The sequence below is a fragment of the Eufriesea mexicana genome, unplaced genomic scaffold (assembly GCF_001483705.2).
Source record: "Eufriesea mexicana isolate 0111107269 unplaced genomic scaffold, ASM148370v2 scaffold107, whole genome shotgun sequence".
Lineage (NCBI taxonomy): Eukaryota > Metazoa > Arthropoda > Insecta > Hymenoptera > Apidae > Eufriesea > Eufriesea mexicana.
The window spans coordinates 1,534,806-1,550,662 of record NW_016908335.1 but is presented as its reverse complement, the minus strand read 5'-3'; the positions used below and the strand labels follow the sequence as shown (position 1 = coordinate 1,550,662).

Genomic DNA, 15,857 nt, shown 5'->3' with positions numbered 1-15,857 from the left:
GACACGTGGGAACGAGGATAGAAGGAAATCAGAATGGTATCATTCTAAGGTACCTTCGAGTTAACCTCTTGCCCTACGATTTAACCCTTCGCACTCGATAGGCGCCTCTCAGTCGCCATTTAATCACATTCCAAAGATCGGTGTTAATTAATATAGCAAATCTAAAATTACTCAACGATGCGTGGAATGTCGAGGTAAAGTAATTCCACGCCCTAATTTGCATACGATTTCTTATTCACCGTTTCAAAAATATCCTCGACTTCTGAAGTCTTCGAATTACTATTTTTCTGTGACGAAAAAATCGACGAGTACAAGAGGTTAACTTTAGGGATACAGAGACGGCGTTTGCCATAATCAAGATCAGAATCTGTCACACGAACGTAGCAAAGAATAACACGTAAGAAGAATATAATAGAAAGACATCGGAGAAAATTAATCCTTTGCACTCGACGATATTTTGGCTAGAGAAGAGTAGAAATTTAAAGATTCTCTACTAAAAAAAACTGACGATACTTTTGTGAGCAGTAAATGAAGAATTGTAGAATTATTTGATTTCGATATCTCACACACTGTTACATTACAATAAATTTGATATATTAATTAATATCGATCTTCCAAATCTTATGAAATGGTGACTGAACCTAACCTCTCGAGTGCAAAAGGTTAATCCTTTCAATATGGCGGGTATCGCCGCGAAAGCGTCGTGCCAATGATGGAAATATTACGATCGTAAAGTCTTTAGCATTCGAGGCTAAGTCTTTTGAAGGAAAAAGAAAATGGAGGAAAGACCGACCATCGCAATAGCGCTTGCAATTCTTTGCGAAGAGAAACGATAGCACTTGTCTTAATTTTTACTCAATTTTTGCGGCCAACCTGTCGTGTGCAAATGGCGTCTCGTGGACTACAGTCACCCATAGTAGCGAAAGGATTAACCACGAGCCTAACTAATGTAAATAATCATTAAACCTTAGAGAAGCACGTCTAAATTACTATCTCCCTAGCTACGCGTAAATTACTAGTTTCCTCGACAAAATAAATGCGCAGGTGTCTTTCCTATCCTCTACTATCGACGTCACGTGTCACTCCATCACCCATCCCAAATTCAGAACAGTGACAAAATTGTAAGTACATACAGCATCGGAACAGTGACAAAGATATAAGTAAATAGACGTAAAATAAATATTACTAACCAAGCTCTCGTTCGAAGATTCTCGAAGTCCCGATGGGTGTGGCACCACCAACAGGAAAATCGGTCGCGCGCCGAGCCATGTCGTGCTATCGCGTCGAAGAATAACACGCAACTGAGCCGGAAGGACACGGACGGAATTTGACCACGAGGCTAACCGTACGCTCGCGTTTGCTCGATTTCCTTACCACGAACCTCGTATAATATCGTATACAAAGAGGTTAACACGCTCCGTGCCACGTACACGTTAAATTCGATCTGCAGGTCGCGTGTGTATCATAAATGGAACACGCAGACATATTTATTTAATACCCTGAAAATATATTTCATGACAAATTAAAAATTAAAAATTTAATCCTGCAAAATCGAAATATCAATTTTTAGCCGAAACGGCAAATGGCCTGGAGATCATGTCGAAAATGGCTTGGCACGGAACGTGTTAATCACGGGTGTTTCGCGTCACGTGTCCAGCACGATACCGTAAGCGAAAGGGTGTTTCGATTCGCTGTCCTTGGTGCTTTCGATGATGCTGGAAAGCCTTTTCTCCAGGACTCGAGGAGCTGACAAGCGTTTCGCCAAAGAAAGGCAGATGTGGATAATCTCTAGATGGCGGGAATGATCCAATCGCGACGGAAAGAATCGAAAATTTCGAGCAAAGTTGTTTGGCGAAATTTTTTGCCGAATTTGTCGTTTGACTTTTCATGGCTCCTATAAGCGATATTTGCACGACGAAGACGGTTTGACGGTACAGCCGGTAATTAGATAACGAAAGTCTAATCAGGTCGAAAGGAACACCGAAATTTCGAATTCGAATCATCGATCGCGGTAATTTCAGCAAAATTCAAAACGACGCTGATCGACGCGCGACGAGGAGAAGTTTCGGTATCGTTGAATCCGGAACTGGTGCGAAAGAATGGATGTTGATTGGTCAATATTGTATTTATTCCTTCACTTTATTTTAAACAATTTGTTCATTCGAAGGATATAAAATTAATAATAATGATAATAAGAATATAATGATAATGACGGTGATAATAATAATAACTAATAATAATAATAATAATAATAATAATCAATAATCAATAATGATAATAATAATAATTATCATCATTATTATTATAATAATCAGATTAATCATAATGCAAGCCTAAGGCGCAAAACAAACAAAACGTAGAGTATACGACATAGTGAAACCGTCTTCATTTATCAGCCGACGGTTATTTACCTATCTTTTATGTACGCAATTTACAAACCGTTTGTCAGCTGCGCATTAAAACTCTCTTTTTCTCTTTCTCTCGCTCGCTCGCTCACTCTCTCTCTCTCTCTCTCTCCCTCCCGTTCTCTCGCTCTCTCTCACTCTCCCTCTCTGTCCCTCTACCCCGCTCCTCCTCCAACCATTTTGTCCCAATTATATTCTTCCCCCTCCTCTGTCCCTCCCACTCTCCCTTTGTTCTCCCCTTTTATTCACCGTGTTTGTGTATTTTATTTTTCGTCTTTAGCAAAACAATATCTCACTCTCTCCCTCTCTCTCAATCCGCTTAAGCTGAGATTACTATAAAATAGATAAAAAAGCCCTGCTCGCAAAATATCTTGCAAATATATAGATATATATATGTATATATATATGTATATATGTATATATTGTCACGGTCTTTCTTCTTCCCCGTTCACTGTCTCGTCTCGTTTCTCTCCTTTCTCCCCTAACCCCCCTTTAACCCCTTTAACTCTCACACCCCTGTACCTTGTCAGCGCGTTTCAGGTCGGTTCTCCAGGCAAATCTCACCGAGGTGACGCGATACACCTCGTGTCCACCCGTCCAAGATCTCCGCGTTCCCGATCGAAGAGGATCCAACATGGCGGAAAGAAAGAGAAGAACCCTGCCCTCGAGTCGCGACCGACCGGATCTCGCACCCCCGCGATTCATGCGATTCGACCGAACTCTGCGAACGCGACCCCCCGCCACTCCGCTTTACCCCCCGTGTACCCCAACATGCGCGACTGATCGCGACTGATCGCCTCCCCGAAGAGATTTCGCGGATCCGGAGGAAACATTCGGCGAAACGGAGTGTTCGTTCGATCGAAGGACGCGGGGTGCCGATCCAAAATGGCCGACCACGGAATTGTGCGTGGCAGCTGTCTACTGACCGGGTCTCGAGACCCGGAAAACGGTGGTTGCGCGACGAAAGATCGATCACGATCGATTCCCCCGAAACTCGATCCCGTTTTGTCGAATGGAAAATCGAGTATGTCTGCTATGAAAGCGGAGCGAGTGGTTAAGCTTAAGTAAGAACTAAAAAAGGATACGTGTCGAACGGTGTGTATGTTTGCTCGTGCAATCTTGTTCGTTCGCTTTCTCTGTTGCTCGGGGGTGGTTGTTGGATCGAGTACTTGTGCTAGATCGATCGACGTCTCTCTCTCTTTCCGCGTGCAACGCGAACCCCAACGTCTCAGCCTTCCGCGCCAATAAATACAATAATTAATTAATCAATCCATCAACGAATCAATCGATATTAATAATTAAAATAAATAAAAAGCAAGTAAGTAAGTAATTATCTTTCGTTAAGCGAGTTTGGTCTCTCCTTGGTGCGGTTGCCATTCTATGTATCTCTCTTTATTGCTTCGTTCTCCACTTATTTGTGTCCCTTTCTCACACCCACGCAAAGCACACACTCATAGACACACACTCTCTCTCCGTCTCTCTGCCTCTCTCTTCCGTGCATTCACGCGCGCATTCGCCACTACTCCCTTTCGATCCTGCGATCTGCTTGCTTGCTTGCTTGCTTGCTTGCTTGTTTGCTCGTTTCGTTTGCTCGTCTGTCTGGCCGTCTCTTTGAGATGATCTCTGTCAAGCGTGACCGATCGCCGCGCGATTTCAATTTCCCTGCCAGCCGTGTGCGGGACTCTCACGAGTGAAGGGTAGAGAGTCTACTTCGGGAACGAGACAGACTAGAGTCACCAAGTGTCTAGCGTCGTTCGAAAGTAGACGCCGACATTGCTTGTCCTTTTATTCTCCCTTCCTATTCTTCCTCATCGTCTTCCTTCCGCTTTCTCTTCCACTTCGGGACTATCGCGACGTTTCGGGCTTGAACGAGAAACTACCCTTCGAATCGTGCACAGAGTCCACAGTCCTCGTCGCGCGTCGATCGCGTCGCGCGGTATGTAACTAATTAATAAATTGCTTGTGCATTGCTCGTTGCTACTTAGTAGTGTACGGCTGCTCGTCACCGTGAACGCGAACTCTCCCGTCCTCTTCGTCCCCCATCTTTCCCCGTGTGTGTGGTGTGGTAGAAATATAGGTAGAAATACGGCTCCCTTATCGTGGAACGAGGAATCGAACGCGGTTCTCTGGCTTCTCTTGCTCAGCCACGAGTTCTTTTCTCTTCTCGTGCTTCACACGGTGTTTCGAGGGGGCGAATTTTCGCAACGGTGGATCGATGATGGACGTTGGCGAGGACCAGAGAGTTCTCCGTGGAGTTGGAGCAACGCGTTTACGATTCGGAATTAGGTACTACACGCGATACGACCGTATACGAGAGTATAGTAAAATAATGATCGTATAATACTATTAATATAATAATATAATTATGATTGCATGTCTCTATGTTTACATATATATGCTGGTAAGTGGATGTCCTCCTGTGTGTGTACGTGTTCGTGTTCCGTGGGAGTTGTATGTATACGTGTATATAAATATATTACAGTTTACGGCGTAGCGGGTAAAGAAGACAAAAATCAAACGTTAATGAACCGAACATCTCGAGATTATTATATGTATATATCATACATATGTATATATACACGCTCGGCGTATGTATCTTCTTTCAGTTATCGAAAATCGTTTCTGCTGCTGTGTTAGGTACAATATACAATTGTCATTGCGACATGCATTGTTTAACCGTTTCTTTCTATTCTTTCCCTCTCCTCTCAAGCTCCACGTCTCTCGTACGCGCACGCTCGCACACACAGAACACGCATTCCTTTCTCACCCGCTCTCTCTCGCTCCCTGCCTCGCTCTCTCACCCCCCACATTCATTCCTATAAATACCTCGAAAATTATTAACGATCGTAGTACCAATAAATCAATAATAATTATATAATATAATATATAGGTGACGATAAACTTTCTTTAAACCGTAGCGAAAGGCTCACGTGACCCGATGCGAATCGATCGTTGCAGATCGGTAGAAAAAAAGGAAAAGAAAAAAGAAAATGAAGAAGAAGAAAAAAAGAAACGAATCGAGAGAAAGGAAGAAGAAAAAACGGAACCATGGATGAAAAACGCGCGTAACGTTCGAGTATATACTATATGTCTGCCTCCCCACCAAAGGAACCCCTAATCTTGGCGATATCAGAACGGCAGCACCATTCGCTCGTTTGTCTCTTTGGAGATTGGTAGGAACGTAGAACTTGTCCAAAAAACGAATGCCTCTCGGCGCGAGGATCCAGAAGAATGATTGGAAAATAAAAGGGGCAAAGAAAAATGTATATAAAAGGCGGCGAATCGGGGCGCGAGTACGGAAAGGAAAATAAATAAAGAAGAAATAAAACTATGAAAACTCGCGTAGCGAACGAAAAACGATGTCGTTGGGATTAAGAAATAAACGAGATTGGTAAATGAAATAATGTTGGACTAATGGCGGGCAGTTTGCCCCAATCGACGAACGTTGCACCACGCAAAACACCACCCTTGCACGCAACTACTATATTTTCTCGATAAAAGCGCGGACACGTTCGATTTCATTGCAAACAGCCGAATTGCACGAGTCGCAAAAGATCTAAATTTCGCGTGTATGTACATATATCGCGTGTGTCGTGTGTGTCCCTCTGGTATATTCGCCTCTGCGTTTCTCTGCATGGGCTGACGAGAGCGAAGGGCCTGATATTATACGTATCCGCTATAAATATGTGTCTCGAAAATATCAAAACTTCTTTTTTATTTTTATAGACCTCTTTTTTTAGTCTCTTTTATCCTTCAGTCCGTGTGCACGCGCACACGAGGTATAAAATTGTATCCCGTGAACCATTGGACCGCGCTTAGTAACTCTATATGGGCCCCCCTGAGTCTCGTCAACTCGTGTTCGATCCCTTTGTCACGGTTCCAGTGTTTTTTCCGCCATGCCTGCTTCTTTTGTTCCTCCTTCCTTCCTTCCTTCCTTCCTACCATTTTTTTTTTTTTTCTTTTTTTACTTATTTCCTTTTTAAATTGCTTTCTCCGCGTGGAAAAGCGTTAGCAACGAACTGGCCGACGCGACGCATTTAATTAAGCACCCTTACAAATTTACAGATTGGTCCAACTTCACTTTCGTTCCTCGCTATTGTTGATAAATTCTAACGAAAAGTCTCCGGTTATTCCGTGATTTAATTCAATTCAATTTTCGATATGTTTGACTAATTGTCGTGATAAATTGTTCGTTACGATTCTGGTCCAATGAATGATTCCCACCCCTCGGATGCTCGCGCGCCAGTAAACTTGCCGCTAACACTTCCCCTTCCTGTTTCCTTCCCGTTTTCATCTCGTTACAATGGCCGCATCAAATCGAATTCGCCGTTTTATCGAGAAAGGCAAAAGTACGTTTTCTTTCTTCCTTTTTAATTTTTCCCCCTTTTTTCCATTTTGTCGGTGAAGAAACAACAAAAAGAAAAGGAAGCGTATCGAACGGATGCTATAAACGATTCGAGAGAGACGGATGAAAGGTGGTTAATCGAAAAACGTAAAAAACAACGATAAAAGAAATATATATGTGTGTGTGTGTACGTGTATATGTATATACATACACAAGAAAAGAATTCGAACGTAACGCAAGCTTCATAAAGAACTGGACTCGGAAAGAACTTTCGGGACAAATTCGGCGGACATGTAATATTTTGTGTACGTGTATTTTAATATTTTTTCTTTTTTACCAGAAATTTCCTGATTCTCGATAAGATTTGTGGTAGCAAAAATTGGGGCGGGCCGGCCTGTCGCGTCGTTTTCAACGTCGACAGGTCACCCTCAAGGCGGCGGCACTCGCAAATACCTATTTACAAAAATATACACATGAGCAACTTACTTATCCGTTACGCTTGGTTTTTTGTTTTTGTTTTTTTTTTTTTCTTTTTTTCTTTTTCTGTTTTCTTCTTACGTCCCGTGTAAGGTCAGTTACACGCTATTTTATTTTTCGTTTGGTGTTTGTTCTCGCTTTCTTTCTTTCTTTCTTCTCATTTTTTCTTCCTTTATAATCGCACTATTTATAATGTGGTGTATGCACTATGTATAATTATCTGAATATTCTTTTTTTTTTTTTTATTTCTCATCACTAGAACCTCTACTTATTCCCCGTTTAATTCTAAGTAATGTAAATAATATGTATTGGTTGTTTTGTTTTTTTTTTTTCTGTTACCGTTTAACTTTGTTTTCTTTGTTGCGTATTAATTATCTAATCTAAGTTACTTTTTCCTTCGTAACCTATCTACAAAAAAGAGTCGTGTCTTTCGTTCACAGACGTTAGACATTATAGTAGTAGTGTTGTATCGGTTTGGATCAACTGTTGATCTTGTTGCTCGCAGCGCATCTCCACCGAAGAGAAATGCAACATCACACTAAATTCTCCCGTCCCTGTCTCTCCTCCTCTTTCCTCCCCGTCTATTTCACCTAAACCCCACGAATCGCGCGACCGCCATATTTGTTTGTTTCTTTTCTGCTAAAAACGAAACGTCGGCGTGCTTGACGCGTTGGTTCTCTTTTCATTAAATATATTCATATCTATATATTTATAATTATTTATATATTTATATAGGTAATAAACTATATGCATATATGTATATCCTTGTGTATTCGTCGCACTCGAATCGCCAAGACGAAACTCATGCTTCAGGTAACGTCGGCTGCGGCGCACCGTAAAGCGAGAACACACGGGCGCTTCTGTGGCACTTCTTATTCCTTCGTCGTTTTCTCCCCTTACGGTCCATTTCATCCTCTCCTTCTTCTTCTTCTTCTTCTTCTTCTCCTTCTTCATCTACATCTTCCTTCGATTCCATTTATTAATTTATAAAAATGATTACTCCGAAAAAATAGGGACCAAGTATTTTTCCCTCGCTTCTTTTTGCTTTCCGAACGTGCAATATTCCTTTCTCTCTCTCTCTCTCTCTCTCTCTCTCTCTCTCTCTCTCTCTCTTTGTATTTCCATTTTCCTGTTCCCGGAATTTCACATTGCCATTTCATTCTCGTTTCGAAAATAAGTAACGCGTGCTATGCACAGAGTTCAAGAGGTTCGCTCTACGCACCGATCACGGATCCATAACGATCCTCTTTCTATAGTTGTCTCCACCGTTAGACGAGTAACTCTGAATTGACTATAAAGTTGGTGCTAGGAGTTGTAAAAAATGCCAGGGCGTATTTTCATGAACCCCCGAACGAAGAAACGTAATAATCAGAGCCTTCGGATACAACGTCGTATCGAATAGAACGCTCTCTTCGTTGCTCCCCAGACCACCTTGAATTCTTGCACCCCACCGAAACAGTCCTTATTCGCTGAGAATATATACCTCGGCTTCTCCCCCTGTTTTGCATTTTGTTCTTCGACGTTTTTTCTCAACGCGCGTTACGTTACTATAAACCACACGATTGCCGATCGTACGTTTTGCAAATTCACAAAGATAGTTTGATATCTTTACGTGTACATCGTTGGATACGTGGCCATGTTTTGCGGGAGAGAAGTAATATAATTAGGGGTGGGCGGTCTGGGGCTATGCCACTGTGGTCAGAGGTCTCGAAGCTTTTTTATCCCAGCTTGAACGTAGCGCACCAGATCGCGCAAAGAGCTTTTCAACGTGAGAGGTCCCAATTTTTCATCCAGCTCGATGAAGAAATCTGCCAACACGAAAGAATCGAAACGTATACATACCTAGTTAGCTTAGCGTGTTTGGAAAAATCGAGACTCACCTCTGTGCTTATCCGTCACCAGAGCGTTTGCCTGGTCCCAGAGATCGTGGCAGCTGAGCAGCAAGCTGAACTGATAATTTTGCTTCGCCATAGCGTTGTGAACACTAAGTGGAACGCTAACGTACGGAGCTGCCTGCGGTTGACCCGAAGCAGCTCCTCGATTCGCCAGTTCGCCGCTGCTGTATCCAGAACTCTGGCTGCCAACGGAACCCACGGAACCGGCTGGTGATGGTGTCGGTGACAAAGATGGCGTACCTTGTCCCTCTGGTTGTACCGGTGTTGCCTGAGCAGGCTGTGGGCAGCGGAGAAATAAGAAGATTTATTAAACACTCGATGAACATTCGGCAAGTTTACGACAAAGGATCGGAAACGTGCACGGCACGCTTACCTTTTGATGGTAGTCGGTAACGATTTTTTGGTTCTCTTTGACTTCGTGTTTGCGCATCTTGAACAGCTTCAAGTATATGAGGGACTGGCAAAAGAGACTGAAACGAACGAGACACAACGGGCGTTTTTAAAACACACGCGCTTGCGCTAGCTGGGCACAATCACGATAGACAAGAAAGGCTCAAAGTGCGCACTCACCTTAGAATGGCCAGCTTGTTATGTATACTGCTCTCCGGCGAGTTGTTCTGCTGGCTCTTGAACTTCGAAGAGATGTATCTAAGTCGGGGCAAGGGGAAATCGGAGATCGCTTTAATTAGGAAATACTCTTGGTCGTGGTGGTTCGCGCTTAATTAGAGATGTACTCACTTGATGAGACTGAGAGTATCCTTGTACATGGTGAACGACGCCCTCTCCGTGAGAGGATCCGACTCCATGGCATTGCCAGTGAGCAGGAAACACAGAACGGCTTCTAGGTAAAGCATACCCTGCGCCGTGAGCTCGCACTCCTTGTCGGCGCTGTGCTTCAGCCGTTTCGCTTCCATCAGGTACTGATTCTGGTCCCTGGTACACGCGAACACGCAAAGTGAATTAAGGCGTCCATCCCCGTGAACGGAAGTTGGCGGACGTGGTTTTCACCGGCGGAACGTTTACTCACCACCTATCCTGATCCTCCAAAACTTCATTCTGAGGATTGAAGTAGGAATAATAGACGCGCTGAGGCGGGGGTGGTGGCGGCAACAAACTGGTGTCAGGCTTTTCTTCCCGTTCGTGGTTCGTTGGTTGTATATCACTTTGCTACTCGATAAGGATATCACCATTTTAACAAACTCGCACGGCAACACCTCGTTTGAAATTTATTTAAAAGCCGATCATACCTGACTGGAAGATGGCCTGGATGTAACAGCTTCGACATCGGCATGTTTTCTCTTTCTCTTCTTCCTCTCTTTGTGCTCGCCCGACCCTTTCGTCTTCGTCTCCGCGGAACACACAGTACTCAAACTGGACACAGAACTACAACTCGGATTACGTTTCCTCTTGGGCGCGCTACCCGCACCACTAGCACCACTACCACCTCCACTAGCACCTGCACCGACGACGACAACAGCGCCAACACCGATGCCGCAAGTGTTCTTCGTGTCCGATATAGGCTCGCCCTTGATCACAGCGCGATTCTTAAGGTCACCGTCGACCAGCAACGCTGCCTCGCCGTGAATCCTCGTGTCCGAGGCTAGCTGTTGAGGCGGTGGCGTGTCCACGATTTCCCCTTCCTCCGGTGTAGGCGGTCGAGGGGGTTGCGTTACCAGCGTCGAGGCTTGTCTCGACGACGGCCTGGTGTCCGGAAGTTCCGTGCGCTGTCTCAACTCTTGCCCCCTCGATAGCTGCGATATATGCGGAAGTTTGCTCACCTCGATCCTACAGAACAAACTCGGCACACCGTTCACGTACGTGAGCGGCGGGAAAGACTGAATAACGCTGGACGTCTGTGACGACGGTCTTTTGTACGGACTCTCCCCTCCGGTAGGTGTATTGGCAGAGGTCGTGTACTCTTCCACGTAGATGCCACACTTTCCTCCACCTTTCCCACCTTTTCCTCCTTTACCACCACCCTTCCCTCCGCCCATCGAGGACGAGAACACCTTTCGAAGCGTGTCGCTCTTCTTCTTGTCCTGCACGTTGCCCGCGTCCTCCTCCTGCAGCTTCGAACCTGGACTGTTGTCGCTGTCCGAATTCTCCGGAGAAGTGGCGCGGGTCGGCGGAGCCCTTGGCCTAGGGGGTACTCTGTGCGTGCGACGAATCAAACGTTAATAACAATCGTACACGGCTAAATAACCATTTTCTAATAATAGGAAATACTCACCTGGCGACCTGGATACGATTCCTCACCGACAACTCGGACTCGCTGTCGGAATCGGACCCCCCGCCGACCACGTTGGTCACCCGCGAGGTAGATCTCCTGGGTTTCGCTTTCGCGGGACTCTTCTTCTTGTCCTGCTTCTTCGGCGAGTCGGCCAGTTTGCTTCTCTTGATCGGCATCCTTCTCCAACGCGTGGTATCGTCCTCGGAGGCACTGTTGTTCTTCCCATTCGGCGGACTTTCGTCTTCGCTGGAAGAGCCGCTCAATCTAGACGTGGTCCTCTTCTCGTTCACGGGCGGGATTACCGGTGACACCCTGGTCGGTCGATCGCTGTCAGAGTCGCTGGACGCACCCTGCGATCTGTCGTCGCTTCCATCGTCGCTGGTGGTTATAGTGGGCTTCGAGAGGGGTGCCTTCTTCTTCATAGGACTACCCACACCTCTCGGCTTGCTGCGAGGCTTGCCGTTCTTCAAACCTTCGTCCGACGTCCGGTGACCATCCTTCGGACTCTTGGTAGGCTTCCTGGGTCGACCTCGTTTCCTGGCGTCTGCCACCTTTGGTTTCTCCGGCTGTGCACGGTTTTCCTCTACCGGCTGCGCTTTCTCCTGGTCCGAGGGACGATCGCTGTCGCTGTCGAGCAGACTGATTATCGTCGCGTTGTGGGTCCTCTTGAGGGCCTCGTCGAGCTGCCAGTCGTGTGCTGCCTTGTCTCTGTGCGTTCTGGCATCCGCCGTAGCCACCGGAGAACCCTCTCGCCTGTTGCAGTCCTGCGAATATTTCACCTTCCAATGAAACCGTTCCGATCCGAGTGGACAAGATTATATTTAGACGCGTGGCTTAGACTCGGTAAGCGAGTCAGGCTGTTAGGAAGTCTGTTCGAGTCCACAATAGGGCCGAAAGTTAGACTCGGAGTTGAGCGTAGCACACCGAAGTCGGTTAAAGTTTCCAAACTTTGATTGTACTCCGTATCACCGAGTACTACGAGTCCCCGGTAGTCATAAAGGTTTACGATTACATCTTAACCAATCCCGGCTACCGAGTTGCGGAACGTTACCAATTAAAACCAGTCCCCTCGCGCCATCGGGAATTCGAGATGAAACAGCGGAAACGGTCGGACGTTATCGAGACGATGCGCGTCGAAGAAGACGAGAAAACGAAGAATAAAAGAATAAAAGGATAAAAGAATAAAAGAGAAAAAAGTAGAGAAGAGAGCGAAAGAAGAGGAAGAAAACTAGTACCTGTGCCTGCTTGTTCTCCGAATTCGGCTCCTCGTGCGGCGTTGTGGTTTTGGTGAAGAACGATCTAAGGTTCCACCTCGGTTTCGATTCCTCGACCGCGGGCGGCGGTTCCTCGATCAAATTTTCGTTCTTTGGTGACACGGAGGGAGGGGTAGAGGGGCCCTTGGTGGGCTGGGTGCCGGATTCGTCCTCGGAATCGTCGCTGCTGTCGGAGCCGGAGTCGGAGCAGGAGTCGGAGCTAGCGCTAGAGCTGGCACTTCCGGAACTCTGGGGCGCCTGGCCCGAGGGACTGGGTGGCCTTTGGTGCAACGTTGGGCTCGGAGAACCTTTGGATTCTAAAGGACTAACCGGCGGAGGGGAAAGTACTTGCTCAGGTGTCAATTGCTTCGGCGGTGACGACGGTCTGCTGGGGCTGAGTGGCCTCGTGGGCGACATCGGACCCACCGGTGACAGACCCATGGGTGACATGGGCGCCAATGGCGGCGGGGCAGGCGTCATCGCTGGTATCAAGGGTGTCGACAGACTGCAAATCGAATCGTTGCTACATCGCAATCGTTCTCAATCTCTGTCGAGATAACGGAGGCCGTTGAAAAATAACGGATTAAGGCGAGCCAGAAATACAGTCTCGTTTCAGGGGAACGAGAAAATAAGTCGGTAATTAGCTACAAATAGCCGGCCGCATTAATTTTGGAACGAGATAATCGAACTGTATAACAGGAGTATTAATTGGCCAGCGTATCGACAAACGGATACTTACTCGACCGTGAGGTCGGGGCTTCTGTTTCCCCTCGCCGTCCGCGATGACGTTTCCTGCGGAAGAAAAGCGAAACGATTACCAATTAATTTTATACGACAATACGATCGCGGTCTCACCCCTCTGTGCCCCGAACACGCGACACTTGGCGAATAAAAACGTTAACCTGGACAATCGAGGGTGCAGATTTGGGCACCGGTTGCGTTCCCAAGAGTTCGCATAGATTCCCAGAAATCTCGCGTAATCCCTTCCCCAGTGGACGAAGTATCTTTCCAAGAATACCGAAGATTTAACCACTTGCGTTGGAAACACGCGTGACGCACGTCGTAACGCTTTTGTCACAGAATCGCCAACGACGTGGTACACACGTCGTTAGGCAATCGTTACAGAAACACTGCACCGTTTTGACACACGCGTCTGTGAATTTCCTGCCACCGCAAGTGGTTAAAAAAAAGAAAAAAGCGCGCGACAAAATGGCGCACGAAGAAATTCGTCGATTCAATGTCTTTACCTTGCTAGTCTCATCCTCGCTGTCCTCGGATAGGCTCAAGTCCCGCTCCAAGTCTCTGTAACACAAGCGAAGCGAGGTTCACGCAAGATCCTGTGTTAAAAACCGGCGACCTCGTCGGCAAGGTGGAGGCGCGAGAAGCGAAACGAAGAAAACTCGTTAAACGCGGAAACTGGAGGAATTACGAAATGGAAGCGGTGAAAAGGGAGGAAAAAGGATGGAGCCGGTTCTCGAACGAGGCACTTTCGATCGGAATCGAGAAGAAGAAGAAGAAGAAGAAGAAGAAGAAGAAGAACGCATGGCGGGGGTGGGGCGTCGGAACGCGTGCCGGATCCGCCGACGCGCGGAGCAACCTGTAGAACACGAACGACGCGAGAGGCTTAGGTAGGAAACAATCGTTCATTGATCTCTGGAACTGCTGTTTCACGCACGCCTCTCCTCCGCCGCGCTTCTTTGTCGCTCGCGCGCCTTCCTCGCTTTCCCTTTCGCTCTCCACTCTTGCGCTAACCCTCTATCCACGCCGCGCACCGCCGCTTCGTCGCGCGATTTTTCCGCGAGTCGTGGATTCCACGGGAAGATCCGCACCCGAAGACGAAGACGAAGGCGGAGTGCAGCGGAGCGAAGAGGAACGGAGAGGATCGAGGAGGAGAGAAGGGGGCGAGCTGCCGGGTAAAGATAGCGGAGGTTCCGTTTAGTCGGAGGAAATCGGTAAACGACACGGGCGTGCGTGGACGAGCATCGTAACGCGCGTCAGCGAGTATAAGGAAGGAGAGAAATAAAGAAGAAAGAGGGTCCTTTCACCCTCGATCGGCGAGGCACGCGCGAGGCGGAGACGCCACTCTGAGAACGAGTAAAGTGCAGCGAACAGGGGGGAAATGGAAAGCAGCGAGAAGTGGCTATGGGGAGGCAACGAGGAAAGAGAGACGAGCCGGGAGATAAAGAGGGAAAGTACACGCGAAGCACCGAACACGGATGTGCGGAGGGTCATCGACCCTAAACACGCTGTCCTGCGTCCTCGTCGATGCTCGTCGACATGGCTGACTAGCCGTGCGCCCAAGATCTGCTTAGTCCACTCCTCTCCTCTCCGTTCTCTTTCAGCCATTTCTCCTCCAATTCTTCGCTTTTCTCAAACCCGGAAATGGAACCTCCGCCAACGCTATTTTATCGATTCCTCCAGTTAGAAGTTCCGGGTGGACTTTGGAACCGCGGCTCGGAAGCTGGATCGAATTGTCGGGGAACCGGGGGGAGAATAAACTGGCAAAATGGTCGGACGAATACGCGGTTTGGGAGAAAGGCGGATGGCGACCTCGTGGGAACCCTTTCAATTTCGACGCCGTGCCGTTGGTTCCCTTCGACGGATTCCCGGGCCCCTCCTCCGCGGGTGAAGGCAGCCGCTTTATCCGCTATCGGAGCGCGAAAGAACGGCAAGGTACAAAGTGGCGTTTAGCAAAGTTCAACGATCTTATTCTCGGCAGATTTCTTTCCTCCTCCCTCTCCTACGTCTTCGTCTCCTTTGCGCTTCTTCTTGGCACGGTTTCTCGGCTCGAAACGGTACGCGCGCGATGGTCTAAGCGCGCGCGGAATACGGATACGAATGGAGAAGGAGGAGGAGGAGGAGGAGGAAAATTGGTGGAGATGGCGGTCGGTTCGGTAATGATCGAAACGGGAGACGAAACGGTCGGGCCCAGAACGTCGGAAGCCAGCGGCGAGGCGAGAAGGAAAACGGTACTCGCGGCTGGAATCCATTTCCATCTGTCAGCGCGTTAACGCGGCCCCGTGATCGCGGAAAAGGAGCAGAACCTGTTTGCCTGAACCCTGGGAGGCAGCTCTTCTTTAACCTCGCGTGATCCGCGGCGAGTGTGCGGCGTGCGCGTACGCGCGAGAAGAGTAAACGAGCGGTAACGGCGGAGGCGGTGGATGCAGCGGTGTCGAGCGGACAAGAGCGAGCATCCGGCTCCGCTGGGAACCGGTGTGAATGGTTTCCGTGGAAAAAAGAAAGGGCCGCGAC

At 47.5% G+C, this 15,857-nt stretch overlaps 1 protein-coding gene across 1 annotated transcript in view; it reads right to left on the bottom strand.

Moving 5' to 3' along the window:
• Nucleotides 1-7,457: 7,457 nt before the first annotated feature.
• The window catches only part of lilli (AF4/FMR2 family member lilliputian), a 155,445-nt gene continuing 147,045 nt past the window's right edge, over nt 7,458-15,857 (bottom strand). The window contains exons 11-21 of the mRNA XM_017910859.1: nt 13,853-13,907; nt 13,345-13,397; nt 12,588-13,110; nt 11,353-12,116; nt 10,370-11,273; nt 10,150-10,289; nt 9,861-10,055; nt 9,693-9,770; nt 9,496-9,592; nt 9,108-9,399; nt 7,458-9,035 (exon numbers count right to left, since the gene is read on the bottom strand). Coding sequence (XP_017766348.1) covers nt 8,926-9,035; nt 9,108-9,399; nt 9,496-9,592; nt 9,693-9,770; nt 9,861-10,055; nt 10,150-10,289; nt 10,370-11,273; nt 11,353-12,116; nt 12,588-13,110; nt 13,345-13,397; nt 13,853-13,907 — 3,211 coding nt within the window. The 3' untranslated portion in view covers nt 7,458-8,925. The remainder of the gene's footprint in view (nt 9,036-9,107; nt 9,400-9,495; nt 9,593-9,692; nt 9,771-9,860; nt 10,056-10,149; nt 10,290-10,369; nt 11,274-11,352; nt 12,117-12,587; nt 13,111-13,344; nt 13,398-13,852; nt 13,908-15,857) is intronic.